This window comes from Acanthisitta chloris, unplaced genomic scaffold (genome assembly GCF_000695815.1).
Source record: "Acanthisitta chloris isolate BGI_N310 unplaced genomic scaffold, ASM69581v1 scaffold24030, whole genome shotgun sequence".
In the NCBI taxonomy this organism is placed as follows: domain Eukaryota; kingdom Metazoa; phylum Chordata; class Aves; order Passeriformes; family Acanthisittidae; genus Acanthisitta; species Acanthisitta chloris.
Window position 1 is genome coordinate 3,262 of NW_008653651.1, and position 13,330 is coordinate 16,591.

General features: G+C 36.6%; 2 protein-coding genes across 3 annotated transcripts in view; one reads left to right on the forward strand and one right to left on the reverse strand.

The window, feature by feature from the left end:
• The window catches only part of PP2D1 (protein phosphatase 2C-like domain containing 1), a gene marked incomplete at its 5' end in the record, with an annotated part of 4,783 nt that extends 3,242 nt beyond the window's left edge, over positions 1-1,541 (forward strand). The window contains 9 exon segments of the mRNA XM_009081983.1: positions 334-370; positions 372-401; positions 403-504; positions 506-769; positions 838-998; positions 1,001-1,133; positions 1,168-1,242; positions 1,303-1,386; positions 1,388-1,541. Coding sequence (XP_009080231.1) covers positions 334-370; positions 372-401; positions 403-504; positions 506-769; positions 838-998; positions 1,001-1,133; positions 1,168-1,242; positions 1,303-1,386; positions 1,388-1,541 — 1,040 coding nt within the window.
• Positions 1,542-1,576: 35 nt separating this feature from the next.
• On the reverse strand, positions 1,577-12,264 carry RAB5A (RAB5A, member RAS oncogene family). 2 transcript variants are annotated; one of them, XM_009081965.1, is made up of 5 exons: positions 12,010-12,264; positions 8,578-8,729; positions 7,451-7,573; positions 5,477-5,570; positions 1,577-3,201 (listed from the first exon to the last, which is right to left on the reverse strand). In XM_009081965.1, the coding sequence occupies exons 1-5, from the start codon at positions 12,170-12,172 to the stop codon at positions 3,086-3,088; spliced, it is 648 nt and encodes a 215-aa protein (XP_009080213.1). In that variant the 5' UTR covers positions 12,173-12,264; the 3' UTR covers positions 1,577-3,085. The 2 variants fall into 2 exon arrangements, with proteins under 2 accessions (XP_009080213.1, XP_009080221.1); XM_009081973.1 differs by having other exon boundaries at positions 8,578-8,689; positions 12,012-12,172.
• Between the last annotated feature and the right edge of the window lie 1,066 nt (positions 12,265-13,330).

Here is a 13,330-nt window from a genome sequence, read left to right on the forward strand (position 1 = left end):
CTTGCTTAAAAAACAGTCATGGTGCAATTTTTCTATCAGACTGTACTGTAAGATGAATGAAATTTCACTTAAGACTCCGCATAAGAGTTTGTCTGAAGTCAGGAGAATAAGATTCCAGAACAGTCCTAAAAACAGAAGGGAAAAAAGCTCAGAAAAACTCTGCTGTAAAACAGAACCAGATTCACTGATGGACATATTGTTGCCTGTGGCAGTAGATTATTCAACTATGATCTCAGTTTTTTTCCCCAGTCCTTAGCATAAGACTGTTACTGTAACAGCAGTATCTTAAAAAAAATCAGTATGCTATAATTAAAAATATTCTTTCAATTTTAGATAATGTGTGTGCAGTTTTAGTTAAAAATGGAAAGTCACTGCCTCTCAAAAGAGCATAGCAATTCTAAGTGAGAGAAAACACACACTCCAGAATGGTGACAACATCAGCACTAGTAAACCAGGTGGACTAGTAGAGGGGTATCCAAGAAATACAAGGGCTCTTGGACATCAGAGATCCAGTAAAGGGAAGATCTGTAGTACCTGTACCTCACACTGTATCTGTCCCTATCAGTAATACTTGCCAGTTTCTTACTTTGGTTTCTAGTGGGCTTTGGGAGGTTTTGGATTACAATGAAGTACTTGCATCAGCTCTAGCAACATTCAGTCATTCTTTGAGAATGCATGAATGGTGTTCAACAAGACATGAAAGACATGAAGTGTTCTACTGTTCCTCCATCAAAGACAACTTCAGTGACTCAAATGCTATTAATGATCTGCAAGATGGAGATATTGTACTTACACTTACTCAAAAGGCAACCTGAAACAATGTGAAACTGTTCTCAGAGGAACTATACATAAAGATGGAATTCCTAAGCAAACTGATGACCACAAAAATCAAGCTAAGCCAGAACTGCCTCTTTCCAGTAACAATGAAGTAAATTCAAAGAACAGAGAGATAAACCACTCTAATTCTAGCACATAAGGTGGCTCTGAAAAACTTAATAGTTTGAGGACAGAAAAATTTATGCGAGTTTTCGTCCACAGTGACAGACTTCAGAGCAAGAAGAAACTGACATTTTCTGTGCAACAGGTCCAAGTCACAGCTATAGACCGCTACAAAAGAATGTACAGGCAATAAGGTCTAAAGACATGAAATAGCCCCCAAACATATAGAAATATGCCATCTAATTATGACTCAAGTCCACAGCTGGCAGACAAAATGGACTCCAATGTATTTTGTGACAAATTGCAAGTGATGCTGGTCAAGAACTGCTAAAGACTGTATCACCAGTTCTATATCACTTGAAGCTTGAAGTGTAGCTTGAAGACAAAAATCCACCCATTCACTTGCAAATCACAAGCTGCAGGAAGAGAAGTAGTCAGCTCTGACACATTACCACAACATGACAAGCTCTGTTAGAGAACAACTGGTAAAGACTGCATTAGCTGCAGGTTCAGGAGATAATACTACTACTTTGACTGTACTTCTAAATGGATGTAGTAAGACACCAAATTACCTCAACATTGAAAAATTTATCCTAGGATAACTGGAGTGCCACAGTATATATAGGACAAGCTTATATTTAGCTGTGTTGTGAATTTACTTGTAATCACCTTAAGTGCTGACCCATACAGTAAATCAGACATCTTGTCTGAAACTGTGCAAATGCAGTAAAACCTTCTGAAACTCTCAATAAGAAACAGTAATCAAAAAAAATTTTTAAACCACTTTATTCAAACCTGAGCACCTCAATATAAAACTAAACACTGGTGAACTGTCATTTTCCTTGCTAAACCCAGATTACCGCAAATTTAAAATCTGCACAAGTAAGTTTCTAGCAGTTCAACATTTAAATAGACTAATTCATCTCTTCTGACACACTTTGTAGATTTCATATAATGAAAATAACTAAAAGAATTAGTGCAATATACTGGACTGATCAAAATAAAATGTACTTTGGAAAACAAAGTTGCGAAGTTCATTACTGACAGACAGCAGTACTTATGTTACAGATACAGGAGCATCATTTATTACTGTCCTAGCCATAAAGGAAGAACTCAGAACCCCCTTTGATTAGAGAGGAAAAAAGTTAGCTTTAAGTAACTGTACATTCTGTATACCTTTAAGCAACTCTTAAATATTACAGAAAGTATTAAACAAATGTAGACTACAATGCAGAGTACCTATTTACAGTACATTAATATCCAAATTTAAAATCAAGTTGGATGTACATAATTGTTAGTGCACTATTTTGTTTCCTTAGGGGAAAACCAAACTGTAACGGCCAGCAATGATCAGAAACAAGAAAGAAGTCACAGACACTGAGTTTGTTGTGGTTTTACTTGAAGAGCTCTTACAGTTTGTAGAGGACCCAAAAAAAAACAAACCAAAAACCCCATATCCTAAGTCACAGACTTGAATTTACTGGTCTGTACCCTCTGAACAGAGTAGAAATGAAGTTAAACTTGACTCATCACTAATTCATTAAGATCACTAACTGGGTTGATACCATTTACATACAGTGTACCAACTAAAACTCCACTTTCTGGCAAGCATAGGGTTTTTAAAATTGTTAATGCACATATTATTTGGAATTAAATTATTAAACTATGGAATGTATAACTAAACAGTGGATACCTGCAGAAACAACTGGTTGCATCAATACTGCAAGTAAGTTTAAGTAATTTTTAGACCCTGTTTCTAAAACGGTTTTAAAGCACAATTGAAAATTATGGAAAGACCCAATTCTATTTATTATAACAGTGATCAGTATTGAGGCTACAGGAACTGGCCAATCAGGTCCACAGAAAATACTTCTTCTACACCCCTAATAGTAAGTGACCTTTCAGCTGAAGGAAGTTTATTCCGCTTCCATCTCTCCTCTACTGCTGAAACATTACAGCCAGTGGTGGATACATGCATGTTAAAATTTTAGGTCAAAAGAAAACTCTGTATCATGAACTTGACTATTATCGTAAGTCTCTTCGCTGTTTGGAAGCTGTACTGGACCAGGTTAAGCACTCCAATTCCATGGTTATTAACAGTTAGGAAGCAGAAGAATATTCAGAACAGTTTAAAGCAATTGATCTTTTAGTTACTACAACATTGACTCTTGGGTGGTTGTGTAGGTTCAGTAAGGTCTACTCCTCTTCCTCTGACAGAGCTGGCTCCTGCATTCTGTGGTTCATTCTTGGGCAGTTTTTTTGCTGTGAGATGAACAGGAAATAAGAGTTAAAACTGAGCTTGTTCCAACATTAAATCACCTGAGTATGCAAAAGTCAACACATCATTACTGCATAAGCATATCAGTATACTCATGATAAAACCTGATTTGATTTGGTGCATTGGTAATAAAGTTAAGACACTTAACTTCTTAATGATTAACTACCTTATCTATGATTTTCAAGAGTGAAATGCATTAGTAACTTGAGCAGTAGAATATATCTGCACAGGTGTGCTATGCCAGTAAATGACAGCTCTTGTGGGAATCCACCCACAGAACAGGCTTTAAGATCAGGATGTTAGTGCAAAAAGGTACAGAAGCACTGAGAAGGCAAAAAACACAGACAGAAACGGGTCAAAATACTTCCCAGATATCCAGACAGAATAACTATTTGTATACAACATCTAAAACAGCCTTCAGCACTAGATGAAGCCTCTCTTCTTTCTTCCAAGCTGTCTCCTCTCTCCAGGTCTTATGAATCAACTGACTGAGATAATTTCTTTGCTGCCCTTGTAGCTCCAAGGTACCTCCTCAGTCCTGACATGAAAAATAAGGGTGACAAATGTCACCCTTCTGAGCAGTGGCTCCTCCTTGATTTGTCTCCATCAGAAAATTCCATGGGCATGTCTTGCACACGGACTTATCAGGACCCAAGAACCATCTCTACTCTACAGTTTGGCTGCATGCTTTCACTCCATTCAGTCAGTTTTTCAAAGAACAGCTTTTCCTAGAAGGAATAAAAAGCAGCCAGAGAACAAGCAGAGCACACACCAACATGTTGTGCTAGATAATCTCACTTAGTGCTAGGTAATCTCATCTAGGCTCCCCATCCCACAAAAGGGTGGGCCAGAGGGATTTTCTGAGGTCCCTTCCAACTTGAGCTGTTCAATTCTGTGATAAAACCCAAACTTAAGCTGCTGAGACAGTACAAAGGGACAATGCGCCAGTAGAAAAATGCTTTCAGAGCACTGTCATTTTGAATTCTAGAACTAATTTTTTAAATTGGAAGTTCTGAATGAGCTCTAAAGCAGTCAATTTACAAGCAGCTGTAGCTGTCGTCCCACAGTTCTGGCCCTGTTCACATTTTTCATTTTCTCCCAGTTTTGAAGATCATATTTACACATGGTCCTGAGAACTGCATCCACATTGTGCAAAAGGCCATTCCAAATTCCATGGAATACTTATAGCCTCATCGATATTTCCTTTGAGAGTCCACTGCCACACAGATCTTGTTCAGATGCACTGACAAAGCTGAATTTCACTCATCAATGTCAAAGAATACTCACACAGTTAACCAACACCACAGACAAAATACCTGTGTACTAATTTGGCATTGCTTTCCTCAAATTTAGTTTGTATGCTTTGCTAAAATATGGAGAGGCCAGAATTATTGTTGATATAACAAACTACAAAAAACAACAAAAAAAAAAAAACCAAAAAAACCCAAAAAAACCCAAAAAAAGAAAAAAAAAAAAGGCAGATTTTGGAAGTTTCTTTGTGTTTTTAAACAAGATGCAAACTGGGCAGATTTTGGAAGTTTGTGTTTTTAAACAAGATGCAAACTGCACTGTTAAACAGATCAATTCTGAAATTTCACCAGAACAGTGTAATTGAGCATTTCTGTATCATTAAATGCAGAGTATCTCAAATATTTATGAGAAAAATATACTTTTCACTCATACAGTTATGTGTTCGTGTCCATCCCCTCTCCCCAAGTATTTATACTTAATATGAAGCAAGTACTTGTTATAAAGTGTTGCTATAGTGATTATTTAATTTGCATCTGCTGGAAGTCTGAAGCCCTCCTTTCCTGACTTGGAAAGCAGGAGATAAGGGCTCTTTATAAACATTTAATTTTAATAGCAACGTTGTTTTTTCACAAAAAGAAGAGGGTTAGAGAGGTCACTGTGGTACAACATGCAAAACAGATTTAATGAGGTTATTTGATGCTATACATTACTCTTACGCAGTAGCAGAGCACCTACTGTGATTAAGGCTATTACTAAATGCATTAGTGACCAGCTTGAAAACTCATTCTTTCTTTTTCCTCCACTTTCAAAAGTTCATAAACAACTTCTGGATTTCAGAGAGCTGCATTTAAAATCCAAACAAAATGAAACAGATAAAAGGGCCTAAGGAAATTTCAGGGCCAGAAATAATTGAGGTGAAAATCAAAGATCTTGGATTAGGAAGATTGTGACGGTCTGAGTCTGATGACCACACTCCCCCTTAAGTCCTCAGTTTGTTCATAAACTCACCAATTGCCATGAATATTTCATTTACATTCATAGACGTTTTGGCAGACGTCTCCATGAACAATAAGCTGTTGTCATCTGCATAAGCCTGTGCTTCCTGCAAATTAAAATAAGAATACATTACTTCATTTAAAAAAAATTAAAAATCACATAAGCATTACACATTGTACTTTTATTGCTACTAAGGAACAATTTCTACACCACTGTGAAAGCAAGACAGTTTGTTGAAACACTCATGTGACAATACGTTATTCATCAGCTATGGACAAGTTACAATTCCGTCAAGAGGCTAAACAATTAGAAACGCAATCTTAAAAAACCCTTACTACTCTTAAAAATATCCTGATAGAAAAAATTCAGGCAAAACTAAATAATAGATGAAAATAGTTATGAAAAACAACCCCAATCCAGAACACTAGCTGTGAGAGCAAGAATCAAAAAGCTCCAGAAAGTGCCATCAAATGTCAGCAAGTCTGTGATTACCCTGGAAAGAAGGCTAACAGTGACAGTTTGTGAACTATCTTGAATCTTTCAAGCACTGAGTCAGGTGGACTGGAACAGTTTCATTCTCCTGACAAAAATTCACAATTATAACAAATAAGCAGTATTAAATATTTTTCCATGTTATCTCCCTTTCAGTATGAATTTTGATCTGACACACTGCTTGTATTAAGTTTACTATTTTTACCACTTCCTATTCGCCAATTCAGCTGAGAATCCCCAGCTTCTGATTATGTAACTGCCTCTGCAGTTACTGAAGGAAGAAGTCTGCAAAAATGCCAAACTACAGAATACCTATGATGAAAAAAATAATCCACAGAATTCTTTAAGTGACACCTGCTAAGACCTATGTAATTATATCTGAAATAACACACTAGCAAATACCTAGAAATCTCAAATGTGATTTGCAATGACCAAGAATTGGCAAGCCTGCAAGGAGCCCATTAATCCACATTAGCAAAACCTCTAACATTTGAAAAATATTAACATTGTAATTGTTCAAAAAACAGTAAAGGTAGGCCTACTTAGACAGTTACATTTGGTTGCATTTTTTACTGCAATCACACATGAAATTTGCGTTAAATACCACGATTTTTCACAAAACACAGTTTCACGTTAGCAGCTACATTTGGTTGCATTTTTCACTGCAATCACACATGAAATTTGCATTAAATACCACAATTTTTCACAAAACACAGTTTCACGTTACAACTGCCATGGAAATATAAAATTACAAAACTGAGTTGTTGAATTTACACCTAAACCATTGCTACAGTTCATAGTAACAAAAGGGTTCATTACTATACACAGCAGCATCTCACACAGTGACACCAAACACAGATTAAAAAATTTACAGGAGAATTAATGACTAATAAATACTATCTTAATCCAAATTCAGTCAACCATGAACAGACCAGAACTACCTGCAGTAAGTTTTAGTCACTTTGGTAGCTATTTTCTGATGACTTGGTTAAACTTTCCAGAAATAAAATATAGCAGTGATAGCAGAGATATAATGACTAAACCAAAAGAATGCCATGAAAAGCACAATTAAAATTTGAACACTGCTTCAACAGTACAGCCTAAGCAAGTTAACCATCAACCAACTTTGTATCATACAGTAATCAAAATTCTCTGGCTGACAAGTCAGACAGAATGGTTTGTACCAAGTTACTGCTATCTCATCCACTGAAACCCTACAGTTACCAGTAATTTCAGTCAGAAGACAGAACTAGCCTTAAAGATACGCAAATAAATTAGTTATTCCATAAAGTCAAATTTAATTATTCAAAAAAAACCTACTGCTGCATATCACTTGTACAGAAATAGGTTTTTGGGTAGCATCTCTAACTGAATCTCAGTTGACATTTATATTTAACCGTATGACCTCTGTAACAACTAGTTAGGCTATGCATATAAGATCCACTATCTATTCAAACAAAATACTATTTCTATAAACGGAAGTTATATACATACCTGGAAATCCACAGCTCTTTTGTTAGCTAGATCAGCTTTGTTTCCTGCTAAAGCTATTACAATGTTAGGACTTGCTTGTCGCTGAAGTTCTTTGACCCAGTTTTTCGCTCTGGCAAAGGATTCCTGTTAATGATTGCAAAATGATGCAACTGAGTTTTATCATCCTTTTGTACTCACCTATTATCCCAATCTCTGTTATCTACACTTCAAGCACAAAAGGCCAATGCAAGGCTGCTACCTTAGTCCAAAGACACACTCCGCCTTGCCAACTGAGCTTCTAAAATTAAACATTCCTACCTTAGTTCTCAACTGTGCTTAGCTGGGATAATTCTGAAAAGGTAAGATAGGAAGATCTCTATGCAGACAGAGTAAGGAAAGAAGTGGTTAAGACAGAAAATGGGAATTTCAATTTCTCTAGAAAAATGGAGTGTATGAACAGCTATACTGAAAAGTTCTCAAAATTACTTTCTAATTACTGAGCACTGCTCATTATGGTACACGATTTCTGGGGTTTTTTTGATAGTTTTGGTTTTTAAGTCTCATTTTATAAAAAACAAGTGAAGCTTATTTGATCTAAGTTCAAATAAAAAGAAAGCAAATAACCCTATGTTTTGGTCTCAATGGCTTGTACCACACCTTTCCAATCCTTATTTCTAATCTGCAATAATATAGTATTAAAACAGTATCTTTCACTATCAGAAATAAAACTGCCACCCACAACGTAGTATAAGACACAAGTAACAGCTCTGAGTAACAGTTCAAACTTAGTGAACTAATTTAAAGATGGGTTTGAAACACTTGTACAATAAAATTTGCTTTCTTTCTCTCCTTTTTAGCTTAATACAAAAAAACAGACCCCAGAAATGGTCTTTGGCCAAGAAAAGTTTACAGACACAATCTGACATTACACACTGCAATATCAAACGAGCAACTTGGTCTAGCAGAATGTGTCCCTGCCCACAGCAGGGGTGTTGGACTAGATTACCTTTGAAAGTCCCTTCCAACCTAAACCATTCTATAAAATGCTGAATTGATTCACACAAGGCAGTGAGAAAAATATAGAAAAAAATCAATGCAAGACTGCTAACTTTCAAATCCCCCTTGTGCCTCCCTAATATAGTACTTACCTCATTTGTAATGTCGTATACCACTATAGCTGCTTGTGCTCCTCTGTAGTACATGGGTGCTAAACTGTGGTACCGCTCTTGCCCAGCTGTATCCCAAATTTCAAATTTTACCGTTGTATCATCCAGACATACAGTCTGGGTTAGAAAAGCAGCTACAAAAAAGATAGAGGTGCTGAAACCAGATATATTAAATTCATATAAAATTATGTTCACAGAGATGCAAAAATGATGTCCTTAAACAACTCAAGCCAAGACTACTATTAAAACATGGCAGGTTTGATGCAAGCATTAACTGACCATTACTCTAAGCAACACAGTTATTTAAACAGACTTTACTCGAGTTTAAGACATAAGAAAGCAGTAATTGGAAAGAATATTTTTTTTATAATAGTGAATAAGAGTAACCATAAGCCTCCTCTTAAATCTTTGCTTCAACAGACTGTATTACAGAGTACCAGGAGCAGCATCCCATCATGCTATAATCCAACAGTTCAGATATTTTCAGTTCTATGCATTTACATTACTTGAATACTATCTTAAAGCCTTAATTTTCAGCTCCTGACAACTTCACCTTAGCTAATGGGTATGAAAGAAAGAGGCAATTCTCAAAAGCTCTTGTTCTTAAAGCAGACATATTTTTGCCTTTGCAAGTAATTTCAAGCATTAATTTCAGCATAATTTTGACAGTCTGCAGTTTCAGAGAAACTTGCATCCATTTGCACTACAGCTCAATGCATTAGCATGAATAATGGCTTTCCAATTACAAAAGTAACTTATTCCAAGTCTTCGAACAATTACTCCTAGTAAAGATTTTCCATTCAGATTAAGGTATGTATCAGTTTTGTAATATTGGTTACTATATTGTGTGGGTACTCACCCCCATTTTTCTAAGGGAAGGCCTCCACTGGGCTGAACTGGGGACTCTCATCACTAGGCACACTGACAGATTGTGGCCAATACAAAACAAATGCCTGAAGAGACACCGACCCGTATGTAACACCTGCATACCTGCCTGGGATGTTACCCTGTCCTACATACTCAAGACACCATAGCCTATGAGTCATTCCATAACTGCTGCAACCTTCAGCTCAACTTATTACAGACACCAAAGGAAAGCCAATCTTCCTTTGCAAAGAACACTGTAACTAACATCCAGAAGTGTCCTGGTTTTGGCTGCGAGTGAGCAGCTGCATGGTACTTAGTCGCTGGCTGGGGTTAAACCATGACAAGAAGCTGACTCCTTAAGTGGTCAGGTGCTCCTGCTTCAGGGGTATTAGCATCCATCACAGATGAGCAGGCAGGCTGGAGAAGGTAAAGGCTTTGATGTTCCAATGCTAAATCATCATAAATCTCTCTAAATGCTAAATATCCAAGCACTGGTTAAACAGGCTCCTCTTGGCAGTTCCCTAAGCAGCCCAGAACCAAAATATAAAAATCCCCATACATCCTGCACTAAGGGCTTCCTCCTCAGAACCAGCTTGATATTATATTTCCCAAAGGCAGAGACAAAAATGTTAAGCAAGTGGATTTTGAAATTCTTATAGACAATACTGTCTTCAACAGAAAAATGTACCTACACTCCATAAATCAAAGTATGTACTTGGGCAGAGAATTAAAACAAGGGGTTTATTCTATGACACCCTCTTGGTTTTGTTGAAAGGAACATTTAAATCACCTCAAAACACCAGTTAATTTCTGCAAACAAGGTAACTTTCTTCTATATTGCAAGGCCTTAGTAAATTGACAATTAATCAGCTGTGTTAATTATCTGAAAGCCTATAATCCTTAACAGCCATACTTTTGTCTTAAGCAACTGAACAGGCATTGCTACACCAGTCTGAAGTGGCAAAAACACACCACCACCCCTCAACATGTCTGCCTTTAACTGCACTCCCTTTCAGATGTTTTTATTCAGATTCACAATGCACATAAGCCTCTCTTTGTTAAAAGGCCCCACTGTATACAAAGAAAATTATGCCTTAGGCAACTACAAGCTACACAGTTAGACAGCTTTCTCTATAGAAAGCTCTCTGAATCCCAACATTGCTGCATTTAATATCTCTCAGCCGCATTATATGGCATCTCCTTGTTCTCTATTTTATATACAAGAGGCACAGGTTAACACAGATTACACTAAACCCTGTATATCTAAACTTGAACTTAGGCTCTTGTTTAACTTTTGTTTGGATTATCCCCTAGCTGGACTCAAACACTAAAACAAGAAAATCTCAAGGGAGGTTATAAACGAATTAGAGATCAATGAAATGGAAAAATTAATTTCACTTAATTTTAACTGATTTTTTTAAAAACTCAAATCCCTGTTGATATTGGAAAGCTAATTCACTATAGATCTTTGAGAATGCTCTCCATGTTACCACAGAGTTGAATGAGAGAATACAGAAACCTTTCACACCGACACCTGTCCTAATGCAACTACAAAATGAACACTGTGTGTAAGGCTGCTAAAGGAGAAAATAACGTGGTTCTCCACTTATGCTGACAGGAACACAAAACAAATACATGTAACAGCTTAGAACCAGGGTAAAAGACTGATGCAATGAAATTCAGTGTGTATTTATTTCTGAAAGCTTTATAGCATTTTTACATTTCAACAACTGTTCATGTGTGGAGACACATACGGGACCACTGAAAGGGCTTCACACAAATGTTACAATGGAACAGACTGACTCATGGAATCAGCAACAGGGACTACTGCAGAACATTTATCAATCCATAAAATCCTTACTTTTAAAATCTGTATGCCATTAAGTAGTTTTAGGATAAGTTTAAATTTATCCAGGGAGGAGTACAGCTCAAAGCACAAACAACTTCAAAATACAATATAACATAAGAAATCTGCCAAGGGGAAGAGTGGGATGAAATCTGTTCACAGTTAAAACAGATTTTCAAAAAAAATCTGGTAGGCAGCACCTGTTTTGTTTGAAGTCACAAAATGTAAAAACAGCACATGAAATTCTGTGATTACTAACAAAGAAAGGTATATCCAGAACTGTAGCACTTTCTCCCAAATCAAAAGCAAAGCCAGGATGTGTAAATGACAAACAGAAGCTTTCCGGAAGATACAGCAATTTTTTTCATAGAAACACTTAATTCTTATTAAGCAGTTATTTAATGCATTAAGCATACAGCACAAACAGCCACACTTCCACTCACAAAATGTAACATCCAGCCCAGGGTGCAAAACTATGCAGTTCAAGAATACATTTGCTTCCTCTGCTTGACATGGATGTTTGCTACAGCCTTATGCCAACTATGTTCTGCTTTGGAAGTTACAGTTCTCAATTACAGACAAAGAGCTCAGATTTGATCCCAGCTGTCTATGACCCACTCCAGAAGTGCCACTACACTAAACGTTGCCAAGGACAATATATAATCCCAATGTGAAACAAATGAACAAGATAATTTTCTCACCTCCAATTGTACTTTCTTGAAACTCGTGAAACTGTCCTTTTACAAAACGAAGCACCAAACTTGATTTGCCAACTGCAGACTCTCCTAAAAGTACTAGTTTGAATTGGCAAATTTTATTTCCAGCATTTGGCCCATTGGGTCTTGTTGCTCCTCGATTAGCCATGTCCGAATTAGAAAGAAGTCCTTTGTTTCAACAACTCTTGAAAGCAAGTTCCAGGCTTCAGACCTCAGTGGTGCTTCTGCAAGTAACAACCTATTTGTGAAAAGACAATGGGTGGTATTAGATTTACAAACCAAGTAAGAAAAATCTCATTCCCTAATACAACATGTATTACATATAACTTGACCTAATATTTACCGAAGTCAATAGTCCAGAGTACAGCTACCATTGCTGATAAGTTGTCAACTATAGACAGAACCTATGACAAATGAACCAGTTATCTTCTTCAATGCCTAGTCTTCCCATTAAAGTTTCAAATTAGGACATTAAAATCCAATTATGTTTCTTCTTGCAAGACTTCATTCTCTTTGTTTCTTAACATATCAAGATAACACAACAGATTCAGACTTTCAAATTATTGGTAAAACATCAAATGACATGAAGCAATAATTTTTCCAAAATTACACTATTACTAGCCAATATTCCAAAGTCAGGCCCAATAAAGGATGCTATAAACCTGAACAAACTGGGAAATCTCAAACACTGTATCAAGTTTTTTCGCAGGTGTAGTTCATCAATTCAGTTCTATCACATCTATCAAATGCAATTTCCCTAAACGAAAGTACAGAAGTTCACATACAAACCATTTCTCTAATTAACAACTGTACTGAGAAGCAAAGGTAAAGCCTTCCATATGCAGAAAACTAGACTGTCTTGACCAGTAAGAATTCCTGATCACTTTGTAAAAGCCACCAGAAAACTATTGTATGATGATACATTTCTATTTCTAATACTAACATGTCCTAACAGATCAATATTCAGAACAGAGATCTTGTTAAAAACAAGTATGAACAGGGTATTCCTTAGTCTGCCTACGCTTCTTCCCAACTCCTTAAAAAAAATCCTACCCACAGTATTTATTCAGACGGTCAGGGAAGCCTTTAGACTCTGCTATCGTTTCTGAGCCTAATACTTATGTTTTTACACACTTAACAGTAAATACAAAACAAAAGGCATCCCAAAGGCAGCCTGTAACTTTGTCCTACTCCAGCTGATTATCTACTTGAACTGTGCAAACTTTGTGGGGATACAGCTTTTCCAGCTTCTAGGATGCAAGCAAGTTAGAGTGCATTCTCTTAATGCAGAAAATGGCTTCAAAAT

Bases quoted from the DNA above. Each gene is read 5' to 3' on its own strand.
- RAB5A (XM_009081965.1), bottom strand. From the start codon at position 12,172: ATGGCTAATCGAGGAGCAACAAGACCCAATGGGCCAAATGCTGGAAAT. The intron at 8,730-12,009 runs GTGAGAAAATTA...TCTTTTTTGTAG, and splicing joins TCAAGAAAGTACAATTGGAG to CTGCTTTTCTAACCCAGACT. The intron at 3,202-5,476 runs GTGAGTTTATGA...TTCATCTCACAG, and splicing joins TGAAATATTCATGGCAATTG to CAAAAAAACTGCCCAAGAAT.